The sequence below is a fragment of the Leucoraja erinacea genome, unplaced genomic scaffold (assembly GCF_028641065.1).
Source record: "Leucoraja erinacea ecotype New England unplaced genomic scaffold, Leri_hhj_1 Leri_62S, whole genome shotgun sequence".
Classification (NCBI taxonomy): domain Eukaryota; kingdom Metazoa; phylum Chordata; class Chondrichthyes; order Rajiformes; family Rajidae; genus Leucoraja; species Leucoraja erinaceus.
In genome coordinates, this window is record NW_026576542.1 from 499,585 (window position 1) to 519,591 (window position 20,007).

At 44.2% G+C, this 20,007-nt stretch overlaps 1 protein-coding gene across 2 annotated transcripts in view; it reads left to right on the plus strand.

The window, feature by feature from the left end:
* Window positions 1–20,007, plus strand: part of rbks (ribokinase) — a 166,602-nt gene that overhangs the window by 37,097 nt on the left and 109,498 nt on the right. For both annotated transcript variants that reach the window (XM_055631041.1, XM_055631040.1), the window contains exons 2-4: window positions 3,043–3,175; window positions 17,003–17,066; window positions 17,588–17,650. In XM_055631041.1, the coding sequence (XP_055487016.1) occupies window positions 3,043–3,175; window positions 17,003–17,066; window positions 17,588–17,650 (260 nt within the window). The remainder of the gene's footprint in view (window positions 1–3,042; window positions 3,176–17,002; window positions 17,067–17,587; window positions 17,651–20,007) is intronic.

Below are 20,007 nucleotides of genomic sequence, written 5' to 3' on the forward strand. Positions count from 1 at the left end.
CCCACTTGATTACCCCAACGATATCCTGGCATTTACATGCCTAGTTTTTGTTGTTCCACAGTTTAACTGTGCAAAGGCATTTTAGTTTTGCATGTGGCATCAGGGTTGGGTTACCTGGTTAAATATTTAGCTTGTGTGTTTATTAACATGTAGATAGCTAGTTACTTATTGTCCTATAGCATAAGCGTGTCTAGGCAGTTGAGATACTATTTTGGCATTGAGCTAGGTTTTCTTGGTTGAGCGCTTAACATGGTGTTATAGCACATACATTGTGTTCAGGGACAAGATGTCCAACGTGATCCCGAATTAAACTGATCTTTTCTGCCTGCAGGTGTTCTACATCCTTCCATTCCTTTCAAATCGTATGCTGAGCGTTTGACGGCACTGTGCCTGTACTCGCTGGCGTTTAGAAGGATGAGGGGGGTATAGGATAGAACTAGTATACAGGTGATCTGCTCAGTCTGAAGAAGGCTCTCGATACGAAACGCCACCCATTCCTTCACTCCAGAGATGCTGCCTGTCCCGCTGAGTTACTCCAGCATTTTGTGTCTACCTTTAGTATTGGTCGGCGTGCACTCATTTGGCTGAAAAATATCTCACCAAAATATGCGACTGTGCTGTGCAGACGTGACAATAAAGAACCATTGAAAAGTGGCACACAGACTGGAACACCCCACAAACTACTCGACTTCCTGCCCCAACTGTTGAAATGTCTGCATATATAGTCATAGTGATATGGTGTGGAAACAGGCCCTTCAGCCCAACTTGCCCACATCGACCAACAATGTCCCAGCTGCACTAGGCCCACCTGCCTGCGTTTGGTCCATAACCCTCCAAACATGTCCTATCTATGTACCTGTCTAACTGTTTCTTAAATGTTGTGATAGTCCCAGCCTCAACTACCTACCGCAGCTTGTTCCACCCACCCACCGCCCTTTGTGTAAAAAAGTTACCCCTCAGATTGCTATTAAATCTTTTCCCCTTCACTTTGAACCGTATGTCCTCTGGTCCTCGATTCCCCTACTCTGGGCAAGAGACTCTGCACATCTACTCATCAAAAGATGAGTTTCGACCCGAAAGATTACACAAGAGTTTCGACTCGAAACATTGCCTATTTCCATCGCTCCATAAATGCTGCCACACCCGCTGAGTTTCTCCAGCATTTTTGTCTACCTTCGATTTTCCAGCATCTGCAGTTCCTTCTTAACCAATAAACTTGTACATCTTTATAGTGTGTGAGGAAACCGGAGCACCCGGAGAAATCTCACACAGGTCATAGGGAGATCGTGACAACCTACAAAACCTGTACACCAAAAATTAACCAAATAAACCTGAAGGTGAGTCAAAAATGCGGGCGAAAACTCAGCGGGTGAGTCTATGGAGCGAAGGAAATAGACAACGTTTATAACGAAATAGACAACCCTTCGAAAAGATGAGTTTCGACCCGAAAGATTACACAAGAGTTTCGACTCGAACAGAACCAATAAACTTGTACCTTTATAATGTGTGAGGAAACCGGAGCACCCGGAGAAATCTCACACAGGTCATAGGGAGATCGTACAAACTCTGTACAGACAGAACCCGTAGTCAGTATCGAACCTGGGTCCTTGGTGCTGTAAGACAGCAACTGTACATTAAGTTGTGATTTAACAGAATGTCAGAGTCACAAAGGTATCTGGCACATGATTAATCATTTACCTTAACTTCCACAACTCTGTCTTGCTGAAAGAATTAAAGCTACATCTGAGTTCACTTTCAATTATATTATGTAAAATCTGCTATATTGATCGCTTCTTTGCAAAGATATATCTGCAGTATGTCCAAAACAATTCTCTCATTACAGTGTAGTTCTGAGAGAGTAAGAAAAGATAACTCCATTAAATCCAAACCCATGAATTGCCAATCAACAATAATTTCTGCTCGTGTCCAATAAAGTGCAAGTTGCTACCAAATTGTAATGTGAATGTCCAGATGCAGGAGTAAGCCGTCTTTAAATTCTATCAAACAAATAGGAAGGGATAATTAAAAAAAACGACAACACATTTGGTTGTTTTTATGTTCATAACTGTGATGTACAGGTGTTATTCAGGTCACCTTTGGAGGCTGGTGTGGGAAGGAGGATTGTAGGAGCAAAATTGGAAACTCCGTGTCCTGTCCTCAGGGAAAGTGGGACATTTGCATACATGTAGAAACAAGGAACTGCGGTTGCTGTTTTATCAAAAAAGGACAGAGTGCTGGAGTAACCCAGCAGGTCCGGCAGCTTCTCTTGAGAACATGGATAGGTAAAGTTTCAGGTCTGACCCTCTGAGTTATTCCAGCAGTTTATGTCTTGTCTTCTTTACCAACCGTTCTACTGTATTTGCATTGCCACTTTAAGGGAGCTATGGACCTGCACTGCATCAAGACTTCTAAGGGTCCTGCCATTTACTGCATACTTTTCCCTTGCATTTGATCTTTCAAAGATCAACATCTCAAAGTTGTCTGGATCTGCAGTCTCGGGTTGGAGGATGTGGCAGAGTGGCGCAGCGGTAGAGTTGCCGCCATACAGTGCTTGCAACACCAGAGACCCGGTTTCGATCCCGACTATGTGTGCTGTCTGTACGGAGTTTGTATGTTCTCCCCGTGACCTGCGTGGGTTTTCTCCGAGATCTTCGGTTTCTGCCCACACTCCAAAAATGTAAAAGTTTGTAGGTTAATGGAGTTTATATAAGTGTAAGTTGTCCCTAGTGCGTGTGGGATAGTGTTAATATGCGATGATCCAAAGGGCCTGCTTTCCTGCTGTATCTCTAAACTAAAACCTAAACTAGACCCGAAGCATCATCTATCCACGTTCTGCCTGACCCGCTCACTGAGTTACTCCAACTTTTTGCCGTGCTTTTCAATTACTCTTGCAAACTTCAAAACAACCATTCATGGTTGCGAAAGGCAGAGGATTGGCAAACTAGTTATCAACTAATCCTGCAGGAACTTGAGAAACAATGCCTGGATGACCAATGTTGTGTGACTCTGGTATTTCAACTTACTTTTGTCCTTCTCCAACAGTTTCACACCGCGTTTACCTAAAGCTGGAGAAACCATACACGGGCACAAATTTTTCATTGGATTTGGAGGGAAAGGAGCCAACCAATGTATCCAGGCAGCACGGCTTGGAGCCAAATCCGCAATGGTTTGCAAGGTAAAGCTTCAAGAAAACTTGTCAACTAACTAATCATCATCACGTCCAATGGTGTACAAAATTGTGAGGGGAATGGAAGTTGAGTAGGCTGGGACTATTCCTTGGAGTATAGGAGGATGAGGGGTGATGTTATTGAGTTGTACAAAATCATGAGAGGAATAGATCGGGTAAACGCACAGAGTCTCGTGCCCAGAGTTGGGGAATCGAGGATCAGAGAGCATAAGTTTAAGGTGAGGGGGCAAAGATTGAATTGGAACCTGAGGGGTAACTTTTTCCACACAAAGGGTGGTGGATGTATGGAACGAGGTGCCAAGGGAGGTAGTTGAGGCAGGGATTATCGCAGCGTTTAAGAAACATTTAGACAGGTACATGGATAGGATAGGTTTAGAGGGATATGGGCCAAACGCAGACAGGTGGGACTAGTGTAGATGGCATATGTTGGCCAGTGTGAGAAGTTGGGCTGATGGTCCTGTTTCCATGCTGTATGACTATGACCATATGACTATGATATATTTGTGATGGAAGCTGGCATTAGTGGATGGATAATACGTCAATAATTAAATTTGATTATCTAATAACCTATAGCAAATGAAGGAATGCTGTCATTGTTAAGGCACAGTCATTCTGTTAACTTTACACAATGTCAAATATGGAGGTTTTTAATTTAGAAATGCAGCATGGAAACAGGCCATTCGGTCCACTGGTTCCATGCCGACCGTTAATCACCCATTCACACTAGTGCTACGTTATCCCACTTTCTCATCCACACTTGCCTACACACTTGTGGCAATTTACAGAGGCCAATTAACCTACAAACCCATACGTCTTGGGTATGTGGGAGGAAACTGGAGGAAACCCACGGAGAACGTGCAAATTCCATACAGATAGCACCCGAGGTCACGATCGGACCTGGGGCTCTTACGCTATGAGGTAGCAAAACTACCAGCTGCAGCACTGTACCACCCAAAAGATTCAGGTCTGATTATCTCACAAATACCTTCAATAACTAGGTTGCTGGTTAGTATAATTACAAATGCGCTATCAAGAAAAGCACATATATATCGAGCTTGTTTGATGGCATCAATGTCGTTCAATATCAGACATATCAAACGTGATTGTTTTCTCTGGAAGGCCAGAGATTGAGGAGAGACCTGATATCTATATAAGTAAGTAAGTAAGTTTATTGGCCAAGTATTCACATACAAGGAATTTGCCTTGGTGCTCCGCCAACAAGTAACAACATGACATACAGTAACAGTTACGAATGACTCAGAAAACACTGAACATTAATAATAGTAAAACATTAATGATAAAACACCATTGATCAAGCATGTTAACCAACAAAATTCCAGATCAAAGGGAGGCTACAGATTTTTGGCTGTTGAGTAGAGCAACTACTCGTGGATAAAAGCTGTTGTTATGTCTGGCTGTGGCAGCTTTGACAGTCCGTAGTCGCCTTCCAGAGGGAAGTGATTCAAAGAGTTTGTGGCCAGGGTGAGAGGGGTCAGAGATGATCTTGCCCGCTCGCTTCCTGGCCCTTGCAGTGGACAGTTCATCAATGGGGGGAAGGTTGCAGCCAATAATCTTCTCAGCTGATCGGACGATTCACTGCAGCCTCCAGATGTCGTGCTTGGTGGCTGAGCCAAACCAGAGCATGATGGAGAAGGTGAGGACAGACTCTATGATAGCCGTGTGGAATTGGACCATCATTGCCTGTGGCAGATTGTGCTTCCTCAGCTGCAATAGGAAGTACATCCTCTGTTGGGCCTTTTTGACTGTGGAGTCGATGGTAGCCCCCCACTTAAGGTCCTTGGAGATGATGGTTCTCAGGAACTTAAAAGACTCCACAGATGTGACTGTGGTGTTTTGATGGTGAGTGGGGTGAGGGGAGGGGAAGCTCTCCTACAGCCTACAATCAATTCCACTGTCTTAAGAGCATTGAGCTCTCGGTTGTTGTGATGGCACCAGGACACCAGCTGTGACACTTTCTGTCTGCTGGCAGATTCCTCCCAATCCTGGATCAGTCCAATCAGGGTTGTGTTGTCCGCAAACTTGAGAAGTTTGACAGAGGAATCAGTGGAGGTGCAGTCGTTGGTGTAGAGAGAGTAGAGGGGAGGAGAGAGTACGCAGCCTTGCGGTGCTCCTATGCTGAGTGTTTGCGGGTCCAAGATGTGCTTTCCCAGCCTCACGTGCTGCTTCCTGTCTGTCATGAAGCTGGTGATCCACTGACAGAGGGGTTCAGGCACAGTCAACCGGGAGAGTTTGGAGTGTAGTAGCTCTGGCACAATGGTGTTGAATGCAGGGCTAAAATCAACAAATAGGATGCTCGCATAGGTCCCTTGGCAGTCTAGGTGCTGTAGGATGAAGTGCAGGCCCAGGTTGACTGCACCATTCACAGATCTATTGGCCCAATATGCAAACTGCAGAGGGTCCAGCAGGGGGGTTGTGATATTTTTCAGTGTGACCAGCACAAGCCTTTCGAGTGTCTTCATGACTACAGAGGTCAGTGCGACAGGCCTGTAGTCATTAAGACCAGTAATCTTTGCCTTTTTGGGTACACGGACAATAGTGGAGACTTTGAAGCGGGCAGGGACAGTACAGGTTTGCAGGGACTGGTTAAAAATATCTGTATAGACCGGTGCCAGCTGTTTGGCACAGAGTTTAAGAGTAGAGAGGGAAACATTGTCAGGTCCTGGAGATTACTGACTTTTTTGTCCTCTGAAAAGCCTCTCCACCTCCTCCATTTTTATTGTTGATATTGGATAAGTGATAACTTATAAAATTCTCATCTTGTATGTATGTGTGTGTCTGTGTATGTCTATCTTCGTCAAAACGCTATGCGGAGGCGCTAAAATTTCTCTACATTCTTACTCACATTTTTCCCGTCCACGCCATAGTCAGGTTCCCTTCAGGTTTGGTACTATATTTCACGTTATTGATGATTAAAGTTTTAAAAAGCCAACTTTGAAAACAATAACTGCCTGTGAGAGTGAGACTTTTCTAGCAGCTTCCAGTGATGATGTCACAATGCCTTCTCACAGTTGTCAAATCACAATGGGATCTCATTTACACAAGCTGCCGTTGAAAATTCCGAAAACCAAAAATGACATCACAGTGTGTTCTCTGCTGCTCTCTGCTGCTGACCTCTGTTGTAAGGAGAGGGACGTAGTAGGGGAGATTTAAACTTTTTAAAGTGACATTTAAAAGTTGGATTTCTTCAAATCTGCACTGGCAGTAGGCAGTTATGGTCACAATGCCCTACTGGCTACAATGTTTCTATCCCAGAACACTGAGTCCTTCACAGCAAATGTCCTTCAGGGAAAGAATCTGCCAGCCCAACCCAGCGCAGCAAAGGTTAATGATTAGATTTGGATAACAAACGTGTCGGTGGCACTTACATCACATTAAATCTTAGTGCAATTGTTTTTTTTTAAAGTTTAAAATGTGCTGCACAGTGAGTGATTGGTGGAAACGGGTACCGTTGGGGGAACGGGTTACATTGGGGGAACGGGTGATGGGGGTGGTTACACAAAAAAGCTGGAGAAACTCAGCGGGTGCAGCAGCATCTATGGAGCGAAGGAAATAGGCAACGTTTCGGGCCGAAACCCTTCTTCATGGTGATGGGGGTGATTGGCTCCGGGGGGGCGCCTGTGTCTGGTGTGAGCTGTTCAGGGACCAGTCCTCCCGTGTGTCGCCACGCCCCCCCCATGGGGGAACAGGGCCCAACGGGTCGCACTTGGTCTAGTAAGATTATCAAATTAAGAGAGGCATAGATAGGGTAGACAGTCAGAACCTTTTTTCCTGGTTGGTAATGTCAAACAATAGAGGGGACAGCATTAAGGTGAGAGGGGGCAAAGTTTAAAGGAGATGTGCAGGGCAAGTTTTTGGTGGGCCCTGGAACTGGTACGGGGGTGGTGATGGAGGCAGATAGGATAATGGTGTTTAAGATGCTTTTAGATAGGCACATGGATAAGCAGGGAATGGAGAGGTATGGATCACATGTAGCAGATGAGATTAATTTATCGTGGCTTCATGTTCGGCACGGACATTGTGGGCCTATGGCCAAATTCCTGAGCTGTAAGTTTCTGTGTTCTATGTATCATAAGTATGGTATATGTGCATCGAAGGACTGAGATAGCGGAATCCGTTACGAAACTTGTATAATAAAAATTTCTTACTGCCAAATACTGTCCTTACACTCTCTAAATTATGCAGAACACAAAACACATTTAAAAAAAATCTTTCCTTTGAAAGAGTTTTCTAGTTTAGTCCTAAACTTGTCCCTCACAATTCAAGTCGTGATCATCTGTTGTCTTTTGAAGATGTCCATGAAACATTTTGCATCGTACTTTCAAGTAGTGGGTTCCAGATCAACAACGTTGTATGGAAAAACGTTCCTGCTTTTCATTTGCTAAATATTTTAACTCTGTGGTTAGTGGTAACTGGTGTATGTATACATGTGCACAGTATAGTTAAAGCTGAATAAACTAGTTGCACATGTGCTCGCAGTTCACTGTTTATATTCTCTGCTTTGCTCGGATTTGAAATAAGGAACACATACATATAAGCACGTAAATTAAAAACTTGGCAATAAGGATATATGGTTATATCGGGCGGCACATTGGTGCAGCGGGTAGAGCCGCTGCTTCAAAGCGCCAGAAACCCGGGTTCGATCCTGACCTCGGGTGCTGCCTGTGCGGAGTTTGCACGTTCACCCTGTAACTGCATGGGTTTCCTCCCACATCCCAAAACTATCCGTGTTTGTCGGTTAATTGACCCTCTGTAAAAATTCCCCTAGTGTGTAGGGAGTGGATGCATAAATGGGATAACATAGAACTAGTGTGAAAGGGTTGGGGTGGAGTCAGTGGGCCCAAGGGCCTGGTTCCATGTTGTATCTCTAAAGTAATCCAAAATTAACAAAGACAAGCAAAGTTTTGGGTCACTGAAAGACCATTGATGAATATGGCTTCAACGGTCTACCCAGGAAACCTGTGGCCACTTATTTTAACATAGACTTCGTACAATGATAAGTTCAAATCTATATTACTAAATCTATGACCTTGACCGCTTTTGGCCCACTGTGCTGCGATTTCCGACAGAACGCCGCTACCTACGGCCGTCATTTTTGGCCACCTCGCTCAGAGCCCCCCCCCCCCCCCCGCCTTACGGGTGCGGAGGATTTTTCCCATCAATGACAAATCAGAGAGATATTAATGTTTTTAAAAAATTCACCATTCTCTATGCTGCCCCTGCTAGAGGGAGGGGGAGGGACTATAAAGCCAGGAAGTGGTGTGCCTCACAGTCTCTGCAAGATGGATGAAGCCAAGGGTCACGTCTCTCTGAGCTCTGAATAACACTGAACAAATGTCTACACAATTGTGAGTACCCTTAATGTGGTTTGAAAATTAAAATATGGTTTGTTTGAAGTAAAAAGGCACTGCCTGCAAATGGTTGTTTGGGTGCTTTGGCTTGAAGTTGAAAGGCACTACTTACTGCAAATGGTGGCTTGGGTGTTTTGGCTTGACGTTGAAAGGCACTACTTACTGCAAATGGTGGCTTGGGTGCTTTGGCTTGAAGTTGAAAGGCACTACTTACTGCAAATGGTGGCTTGGGTGCTTTGGCTTGAAGTTGAAAGTCTCTACTTACTGCAAATGGTGGCAGGTGATTTGGCTTGAAGTTGAAAGGCACTACTTACTGCAAATGGTGGCTTGGGTGCTTTGGCTTGAAGTTGAAAGGCACTACGGCAAATGCACTTACTTCCTGTTTGCACTGTATATTGATTTTAGATAAAACGCCACCACTTACGGCTGTGATTTTTGGCCATCTTACTCGGTCCCCTCTCCGCTGAGCAGGTGCAGAGAATTCTTCCTATCAATGAAAAATAAAAGTGTTATTAGCTTTTAAAAAATGTTGAGAATCTCTCTCCTGTCAATCGCGCCCTGAAAGCCACACCTTTTCCGGTGGGAGGGAGAGGGGTTATAAAACCCGGAAGTGTGGGTGTGGCTTAGTCTCTGCATGACGGGGGAGGGAGAGGTCATGAATCTGTCTGAGCTGTGAATCAACTGAACACACTGAATGTCTACTGAACTGTGAGTTTGGTGTTTTGTGTGGTTTTCTGGTGGTTTCATCTTGCATGAAATGGTATGAAGCTGCATTTGAATTTGGTGGCCTTGCATCCTGCTTGAAGTGGTATGAAACTGCACTTGAATTTGGTGGCCTTGCATCCTGCTTGAAGTGGAATGAAACTGCACTTGAATTTGGTGGCCTTGCATCCTGCTTGAAGTGGAATGAAACTGCACTTGAATTTGGTGGCTTGCATCCTGCTTGAAGTGGAATGAAACTGCACTTGAATTTGGTGGCCTTGCATCCTGCTTGAAGTGGAATGAAACTGCACTTGAATTTGGTGGCCTTGCATCCTGCTTGAAGTGGAATGAAACTGCACTTGAATTTGGTGGCCCTGCACCCTGCTTGAAATTATAAATGTGAGGTTATCCACTTTGGTGGCAAAAACAGGAAAGTAGATTATTATCTGATTAGGAATGGGGGAGATGCAACGAGACCTGGGTGTCATGGTACACCAGTCATTAAAAGTAGGCATGCAGGCGCAGCAGGCAGTGAAGAAGGCGAATGGTATGTTAGCATTCATAGCAAAAGGATTTGAGTAAAGGAGCAGGGAGGTTCTACTGCAGCTGTACAGGGTCTTGGTGAGACCACACCTGGAGTATTGCGTACAGTTTTGGTCTCCTAATCTGAAGAAAGACATTCTTGCCATAGAGGGAGTACAGATAAGGTTCACCAGATTGATTCCTGGGATGTCAGGACTTTCATATGAAGAAAGACTGGATAGACTCGGTTTGTACTCGCTAGAATTTAGAAAATTGAGGGGGGATCTTATAGAAACTTTCAAAATTCTTAAAGGGTTGGACAGGCTAGATGCAGGAAGATTGTTCCCGATGTTGGGGAAGTCCAGAACAAGGGGTCACAGTTTAAGGATAAGGGGGAAATCTTTTAGGACCGAGACGAGGAAAACTTTTTTCACACAGAGAGTGGTGAATCTCTGGAATTCTCTGCCGCAGAAGGTAGTTGAGGCCAGTTCATTGGCTATATTTAAGAGGGAGTTAGATGTGGCCCTTGTGGCTAAAGGGATCAGGAGGTATGGAGAGAAGGCAGGAACAGGATACTGAGTTGGATGATCAGCCATGATCATATTGAATGGCGGTGCAGGCTCGAAGGGCCGAATGGCCTACTCCTGCACCTATTTTCTATGTTTCTATGTTTCTATGTAGGGACATGGATTTGAATTTGGTGGCCTTGCACCCTGCTTGAAATGGAATTTCAAGGAATAGTCATGAGTCAACTGCCAGCCCACCAGCCACGAGTGAGCTGCCAGCAGATCAGGCTTGAGGCACTGAGTTTCCACCCCAAGAACCCATACCAGCATTCCAGAAAGCCCCCCCCCACTGGCCACCAATATTGGAATTGGTGGAGAGGTGGAATATTGCGTCGGGGGGCCAGCCCTCCCATGTAAACATGGGACCCAACAGGTCCCACTTAGTCTAGTATTAATATATATATATATATATATGTGTGTGTGTGTATATATGTGCATATAGAAGTGTGTATTTACAAATATATAGACATACACACACCACCACGCGCACATACATATAAAAACTAAACCAATGCCCCAAAGTGTATGACGTCAGAGCTTATTGGGTTGTAGTGTTTAATGACCTTTTTCTGTCATTTGTTTCAATGCCATGGAAATCAAATGTAATTAGTGAGGTAGAACAAAAATAACAAGATAGAATTCAATCCCAAACTGTCTGAAATTGTGGAGAGCTACAAATCTACAACTTGGCATGGAAAGACAATCAGCAAATGTGTTGCCTCGTTGAAGGTCTTGCCCCAGTGCTGTGACTTTGATAGCTTCTGAAAATGCAAGCTGCGTTCCAGGTTTGGGGCATAATTAATGAGTACATTCAATCAAAGTTATGAAACATAATTGTGTAGGAAGCAACTGCAGATGCTGGTTTAAACCGCAGATGGACACAAAAAGCTGGAGTAACTCAACGGGTCAGACAGCGTCTCTGGAGAAAAGGAATAGGTGATGTTTTAGGTCGAGACATGGGGGGGGGGGGGGGGGGGGGGTGCAGTGGCGTGGGGCAGAGGAGGAGAAGATACTGTCAGCATTTGAGATTAAAAATCTGCATCAGGACTCGGAGTGGAGAAGGATGTAAGCCGGTCTGAAGAGCAGTGAGAGAAGGGTGAGACGAGGATTGGTAATGATGGGTGGATCGAGGGGTGGAAAGGAATGATGGGCCAATGAAACCAGGAGGGGAAGGGGTGAAGTTGGCAGACAGAGGCAGGGAGGGGTAATAGATGGATGCAGACAAGGGGGAAAACATGGACATAAAGAGCCGGGAGGGTGAGGGAGGAGACAGCTGCTGGAGGCTGATACAATGTCTACAGATGCTGGATTAAACGCCATTTGAACAGGTACACGGATAGGACGGGTTTAGAGGGGTATGGGCAGGTGGGACTAGTGCAGAGATGGGACATGTTGGTCAGCGTGGGCATGTTGGGCCGAAGGGCCTGTTTCCACACTGTAAGACTCTAATTGTTCAGCACATCGACATGGCAGCATACTGTATCACTCACTCACGGACTAAAGGTACAAGTGCCATGAATGAAGAGTACAGTGAACTTGAAAGAGTCTGAAGAAGGACCCCGATCCAAAACATCACACATTCCTTCTCTCCAGAGATGCTGAGTTACTCCAGCATTTTGTGTCTATTGGCAGCAAACGACTCTTGTGTACTGCCTAGGTGAGGTCTGCTGTATGATTTGACCGGAAAACAAAGCATTTCACTCGACCTGGGTTCAGGAGACAATAAAGTACTTTTGAAGAATTTTGACAAACGTTTGACAGTGATCAGCCAATGGAGCTATTACTGGTTGAAGGAGATTATGTTATCTGATCAACCTTGGTGGGCAAAGTTTGGCTCGGAAAATTAAAATGAGACGGGGGAAAAATTAAAAAAAATGAAATGTCGTGAGCTTGCAGATGACTCGTGTGTAGAGGGATCCAGGTATACTTGTGCCTGATTTACAATATCCTCACATGTCCATACTGGAGGTGATTAGGAAAACGAACAGTTTGTCACAAATGTTTGCAAGGGAAACTAAGTGCAGTAGTAAGGAGGTTATGCTGCAGGTATATAGGGCACTGCTGAGGCCACACCGGGTGTACCATGCACAGTATTCCCTTATTTAAGAGAGGATGTTAATAACACAGAAGCAATTCAAAGGAAGCTTACTTGGCTAATTCCTGGAATGGGCAGATTGCCTTATGAGGAACGGTAAAACAGACTGAGCTTGTATTTGTTGCAATTTCAAAGAGTTTTGATTCAAACACATGCTCCTGGGGGCTCTTTACAGGCTGGATGTTTAGATTAGTTTAGTTAGGAATTATGGCGCCGACCAGTAAATCCTGTATATTAACACTATCCTACATACACGACCGACAATTTACCTACAAACCTGTACATCTTGGAGTAACTGTAGTAGGTCCAGATTCAAGTGTTCAAATGTATTGTAAATAATGGAGTTCCCAAAAGGCTAAAACAAAATGCTTCTTCATAACTATTAACCTTGCTGCCATTGTTCTCAGTTCTTTACTTTTCCCAACCATGTAAAATGTCTCGCAAATTATTAATGGTCACAAGTTCATAAGAGCAGAATTAGGCTATTCGGCCCATCAAGTCTGCTCCGCTGTTCAGTCATGGCTGATTTATCTTTCCCTCTCAACCCCATTCTCCTGCCTTCTCCCCATAACCCTTGACACCTGTACTAATCAAGAACCGCTCAATCTCCGCCTTAAAAATACCCATTGACTTGGCCTCCACAGTCGGCTGTGGCAATGAATTCCACAAATTCACCACCCTCTGGCTAAAGAAATTCCTTCCCATCTCCTTTCTAAACAAACACCATTTTATTCTGAGGCTATGGCCTCTGGTTCTACACTTTTCCACTAGTGGAAACATCCTCTCCACATTCACTCTATCTATGATTCAATCGATCTCTTCAGACTTTCCCACCATTACACAAATGATCATTTCCTTTGACCATCCTTTGAAATTGGAGCTATTTAATCGATAGCCAGGACTGTGTTGCTTGCACTATGATTGAATAAATATGGTTCCTAAGCACTTTCCTCCATAAAGTTGACAAGTTGTGAAGTCCATAATGATCCACGTCGCTTGTGTCTGAAGAAGGATCTTGACCTGAGACGTCACCCATTCCTTCTCTCCAGAAATGCTGCCTGGCTCTGCCGAGTGACTCCAGCATTTTGTGTGTCTTTTGCTTCTAATAATTTCCTTCTCTGTCATTATTTCCCGTATGATTCACAAATTGTCAATCTATCTACGATACGATCGAACTTTATTTACCCAGGAGGGAAATTGGTCTGCCAACAGTCCTAAAGCACAACAAGATACATGAAACATGAAATTAAAGTGACGAGTGGAAAGTCCAGGGTTGGGGATGTGCAAAGGTTTGGGGGGGGGGGGGGGGGGGGGGGGTAGGGAAGGGAGTCAGTCTACCCCACAACAGAAGGGGGAGGAGTTGTATAGTTTGATAGCCATAGGTAAAAGGGATCTCCTGTGGTGTTCTGTGCTGCATCTTGGTGGAGCCAGTCTGTTGCTGAAGGTGCTCCTCAGGTTGACCAGTGTGTCATGGAAGGGGTGAGTTGTATTATCCAAGATGTTCCACAGTTTGAGGAGCATCCTCCCCTCCAAGATCACCTCCAGTGAATCCAATTGATTCCAACTAGCTGATTGAGTTGGATTTCCTTTGAAAGCCCAAGTAAAGCTTTGTCAAATGATTTACCCCAAAGCAAGGTGAATGCACTGGCCAGTCCTTGTCAACTACATTTATGGGATTCATTCTGAGGAGCAAGATCTCAGCTAGTGACTGTTCTTCAGTTTGGAAGGGCTTGCAAGAAATCACCAACTGCAAGGGGAAAGCCCCCCACTCTTTGGACAATCATCAGCTGACCAACGACCTGAGCGATTGGGTTTGACAAGCAGAAACGTAACCCTGGTACCCCCTGGCCATTCCAGACTGTTAAAGCTTCCACGGCCAGATGAGGAAATATTATATAATAGAACCGCTCGGATAGTGACTTTTATATAAGCTAGGTAATTTGCAAAAGAAAAGCTTAAGGTTTTCAGAAACATATGTCTCCTAAAGAAATAAAGTACAAAGAAACACATACAGCGAACAGATGAATCAAAACATAGAATCGCTAAACTGAACCTGCGTAGCTTAGTTTATTGCTTTGAGGCAATTATAACGCTGTAGGAAATTGTATTTGATACGATTTTGTGTTGAAGAATGGATTACTGAATAGTGCATCTTCTTAGGCCAGAGGTCATCTGCTCTTTCTTTATGGCACATTCTTGAGCTCCGAATGCGGCATAAGAATAAAGAGTTATGGCCGGTTATGCTGAGTTCGAGACAGAATTTAAGGCTGAGAGATAATAGACTCTGCGGTTAGCTTTGGCTATGTTAAATTATAATGAGGTTGAGATGAGGGATTGATGCTTGGAAAGGAAAAGAATCAGATTGATGGATTTGTGACCTGTTTATGGAAAGTCGAAGTAGCAGATGTACTTCTGATGTAATGGTCTGAATTTGTGAATCTACCTTTGTTCTGTAATATTTGTAAAAGGCCTTGCAGATGAGATTGGAAATCCAGCTTCCAGATAGCAGGAAAAGGGGCTGCAAATTAGAATGAAGCTGTATCCTGGCACAAAACACATATCATCAATTGTTGACAGATTTACGACCCATGTATACTTGGAGTTGGGAGGTGTGTGGGTTTGAATTTAACTTGGAAACTGTGTAATTCAGCAAACTCATATAATTAATGTTTTAATACACATTTTAAACTGTGTAAAATTGTAGTGAAACCATTTATGAAATGTATTGTGTCTTAGTAGGACTGTAAACATTAGACTTTGTTTAGATTTATAGAAATATCTTTCTTCTTGGTATGGAAAGTGTGCATGACTTGTGTGATCATTGTATTACATATGTATCTTATATTTTGAGGAGTGGTCTTTGATAATTGAGCCTACTAGGGGTTTTGCTGTGTTGAAATAAAACAATTCTAAACAAAGTTAAATCACAGGTTGTAAAATGAGGCCAGAGGAGGGGGGATCATGTGATTTATCTGTTGTAAATCACCAGAAGGACCGATGATTGGTTATAATGATTGTCATACCCTCTGTATCTGAAATGTCTAATACCTATATAAATGGCATGAGTTTCTATCAAAACTACTATTCTCTCTGGACCCGCCGCCTTCCGTCTGTTGGAAGGTTCAGAGACTAGTCTCTGCTGAATAAAGAATCGATTTCAACAGCTACAAGCGTTTGTCAAGTTGACTTTAGATTGACAAAAGAACTCAGTTTAACACAGACATAAAAACAGCTTTTTTCCACGACTAGTAGCTCTACTCAATAACCAAACGTCTGTAGCCTCCTTTAGCTCTGGTATTTTATTTCATTCACATGTCTAATCGATAATGTTTTATTATGAATGTTTAATGTTTTATGTGTCATTCCTAACTGCCACTGTATGTCATGTTGTCACTTGCGGGCGGAGCACCAAGGCAAATTCCTTGTATGTGGAAAGTACTTAACCATATAACATTACAGCACGGAAATTTTGAGGCCATAATCGACCCTTCTAGTCCTGTGCCGAACACATAATCTCCCCTAGTCCCATATACCTGCGCTCAGACCATAACCCTCCATTCCCTTCCCATCCATATAACTATCCAATTTATTTTTAAATGATAAAAACGAACCTGCCTCCACCACCTTCACTGGAAGCTCATTCCACACAGCTACCACTCTCTGAGTAAAGAAGTTCCCCCTCATGTTACCCTAAACTTCAGTCCCTTAATTCTCATGTCATGTCCCCTTGTTTGAATCTTCCCTACTCTCAGTGGGAAAAGCTTTTCCACGTCAACTCTGTCTATCCCTCTCATCATTTTAAAAACCTCTATCAAGTCCCCCCTTAACCTTCTGCACTCCAAAGAATAAAGCCCTAACTTGTTCAACCTTTCTCTGTAACTTAGTTGCTGAAACCCAGGCAACATTCTAGTACTTGGCCAATAAACTTATTCATACATGCATTCATTAATTTAATTTTAAAGCCCATATTAGCCGCTTCTCCTGGCCTCCCTACCATCAGTATTAATATTGAATGCATTTGTCTGGTATTTTGGATCCTTGTCCAGGTTAATGATGAACAGATCATCACAGACAAAACTCTTGCAACTGCCTGTTTAGTTTGGTTCCGAGATACAGAGATCCCACCGAGTCCTTGCTGCCCATCGATCACCCATTCACACTAGTTCTATGTTATCCCACTTTCTCATCCACTCCCAACACACCCAGGGAAATTGACAGAGGGACAATGATCCTACAAACCCACACGCCATTGGGGTGTGGAGAGGAAACCGCAGCATCCAGGGGAAACCCACAACGTCACAGAGAGCACATGTAAACTACACCAAAAAGCACCTATGGTCGGTATCAAACCCGGGTCTCCAGCACTGTGAGGCAGCCGCTCTACCAGCTGCACCATCGTACCGCCCTAGTGTTGCAAACAAATTTCATTGAATGTATATTCTATGAGCCAGCTTTGAGCTGTTTCAAATTGATTTATTAGAATTTTAATCTTGTTGAGGTGGGCTAAGGTGTGCCAGCCTGGAGAAGCTCTTTCCTAATCTTTTCTTCCCTCATGAAACAGGTTGGGAAGGATTCATTTGGAGAAAATTACATCCAAAACTTCAAAAGTAATGGCGTATCTACAGGTATTACTTCAAAATATTGTTTTCTGAGTTTGGGAAAAGATTACAAATCTGCCATGAGATTATTGTCGGCTTCCCATCCAATTTCTCCTGAGTTGAAAAGCTATTTCAGTAATCATGCTTCCCGATGTTAAATTACATTTGCCGGCTGTTATTAAACATGTTAGACCGGGGGCAGCTTTGACATAAATCAAATCTCCTCGCATTCTAGTGTGCAGGCAGGAACTGCAGATGCTGGTTTAAACCGAAGATAGACACAAAATGCTGGAATAACTCAGCGGGACAGGCAGCATCTCTAGAGAGAAGGGTTGGGTGATATTTCGAGTCAAGACTCTTCTTCAGTCTGAGGAATGGAATGCATTGCTTGCCCAAATTTTGCAGTCTGAAGAAGGGTCTCGACCCGAAACGTCACCCATTCCTTCTCTCCAGAAATGTTGCCTGAGTTACTCCAGCATTTTGTGTCTACTTGCATCTTCATCGCATGCTGTGAGTTATTGTGTGTTATATCTGTTTTTCCTTTGCAGAATACGTGGGCCAAACAAGTGAAGCATCGACAGGAGTTGCTCCCATTACAGTGAACGATGACGGTACTGTACAAACTTGACATTGTCAGGCTTCCTTTGCAACTTGCTTATCTTTTGAATCGTTTTCTTAAGACCTGTATAAACGAAACAGCGGTAGAGTTGCTGCCTTACAATGCCAGAGACCCAGGTTCCATCCCGACTATGGGTGCTGTCTGTACATTGTATGTACGTTCTCCCCGTGACCAGCATGGGTTTTCTCCCAGATCTTCGGTTTCCTCCCAGACTCCAAAGATGTATAGCTTTGTAGGTAAATTGGCTTGGTAAATGTAAAAATTATCCCTAGTGTGTATGTGGGATAAGTGTTAAAATGTGCGGACGCTGGTGAGCGCTGATCTAGTGGGCCAAAGGGCCTGTTTCCGCGCTGTATCTCTTAAACTAAAATTAAAACTAACCAATGTACAGTTAAAAAAGTGTCTTAAAAATATTCCTTTGTGCATGTCACCTGGATAGCAAACAAAACAAAGTTTTCCACTGTCTCTCAGTCCACGTGGCAAGTGTCACAGCACCAAAGGTTCATTCCTGACCTCCGGTGCTGTCTGTGCGGAGTTTGCACGTACTCCTTATGATTGCATGGGTTTCCTCCTGGTGCTCCGGTTTCCTCCCACATCCCAAAGACATTTGTGTTTGCAGGTTGATTGACTGTAAAATTGCCCTTAGTCTTAGAGTGTAGGGGGTGGATGAGAAAGAGGGATAATGTAGAACTAGTGTGAGCGGGTGATTGATGGCCAGCGTTGACTCGTTGTGCCAAACTGTATGTTTCTGTGCTGTCTCTCTGTCTAAACTCTGGTGCAAACCAATTCCTGTTCCAAATGCTTCAGCGAGTACTTCAGCCGGTCAGGCAGCATCTCTGGAGAAAAGGAATAGGTTATGAATAGGTACCAAATATGTTGGCTCAACAATGGATTGCTTGCCCAAATTTTGCAAGAATGCATTGTCACTGTTAAGGGAGTAAAATTATGCAATGGGCGCCTCCATAAAAAGTTTCTCAAAAGCATGGTAGGAAGTTCAGGCCGGTTACTTTGTTTCTCTCTACAGTGATAGGGAATAGTATCTAAATGAAAATAGTACAGGTTCACCACCATTTTAACGGCACCCCTGGTTCCAGAGTCTTTCTGATTTAAGATAGACACAAAAAGCTGGAGTAACTCAGGAGGACAGGCAGCATCTCTGGAGAGAATGAATGGGTGACATTTCGGGTCGAGACCCTTCTTCAGACTTTTCTGATTTATCTGTTTTGCCGCACTAATAGAGGCATGACTTCCGAGAGTAGCCGAACGACACTGTAGGCGGAGTAGGAGGCCATGATAAGCTCCATGTCGGCTATGGGAACGGATCTGCCGGCTCCGGCCGGGACGCAGTTCCAGAGCCCCGGCCGCAGCGGGCAATTTGGACCCACCCATCGGTGCGGAAGTCCTGATGAGGTTGAGCCACATTTTCGGGAGGACTTCCAGGAGGGGTTTCAAGTGTGCTTGAATAATTTTTGTCCCGATTAAAGGAGGTACCGAACCATCAATTGCCAGAAAATCAGTGGTGGACCTGTATCGTGAAACAAATACATTGGAATATCTCTGATCATCAACTTGGAACATTAAACAGTACAGCGCAAGAACACAATGCCTGTGCCCAGCACGATGCCATGTTAAACTAATTTCCTTTGCCTGGGTGTGATCCATATCCCTCCATTCCTGAATATCTGTGTTCCTATCTAAAAGCCTATTAAACACTACCTGATTTTTGCATCTGCTCTACTACTACGCCTGACAACGTGTTTCAGGCACCCACCACTCTCTGTGTAAAATAAAACTTGCCCCGCACATCTATAAAACTCTGATCTTGTTATCTTCCGGTTTGGCGGTTTTTCTATTTGTGCAAAAACGGTTTGCGATAGCGCTATTATTTTTCACCAGTTCACTCACCATTCTCCTGTGCTGTGAGTCCACCAAGTTTCGTTCCCATTGGTTGAATGCCATAAAAGTTAGCGAGGTTTAAAAATCCTAAAAACTGTGCGTGTGCAGATTGATCTCTTCTGCCAGTCAGCCCCGCATGTTTTAGTCTCTTCCCCTGTCACTCCCCAGGATGGTCCTCCCCTTCCTGCACCATCGTGTCTTTACTGGAGCTGAGGGTGGCCGGCAGAGTTTTCCAACAAGACTTTCAGGGGGACCCGAAGCAGCCCAGCCCCAGCCCCAAGCAGCAGCCCCAGCCCCAACGAGCCAGCGATCCCCGCACACAAGCACTATCCTACACCCACTAGGAAAAATGTACAATTTTACCAAAGCCAATTCACCTACAAACCTGTACATCTTCGGAGTGTGGGAGGAAACCGGAGCACCCGGAGAAAATCCATGCGGTCACAGGGAGAA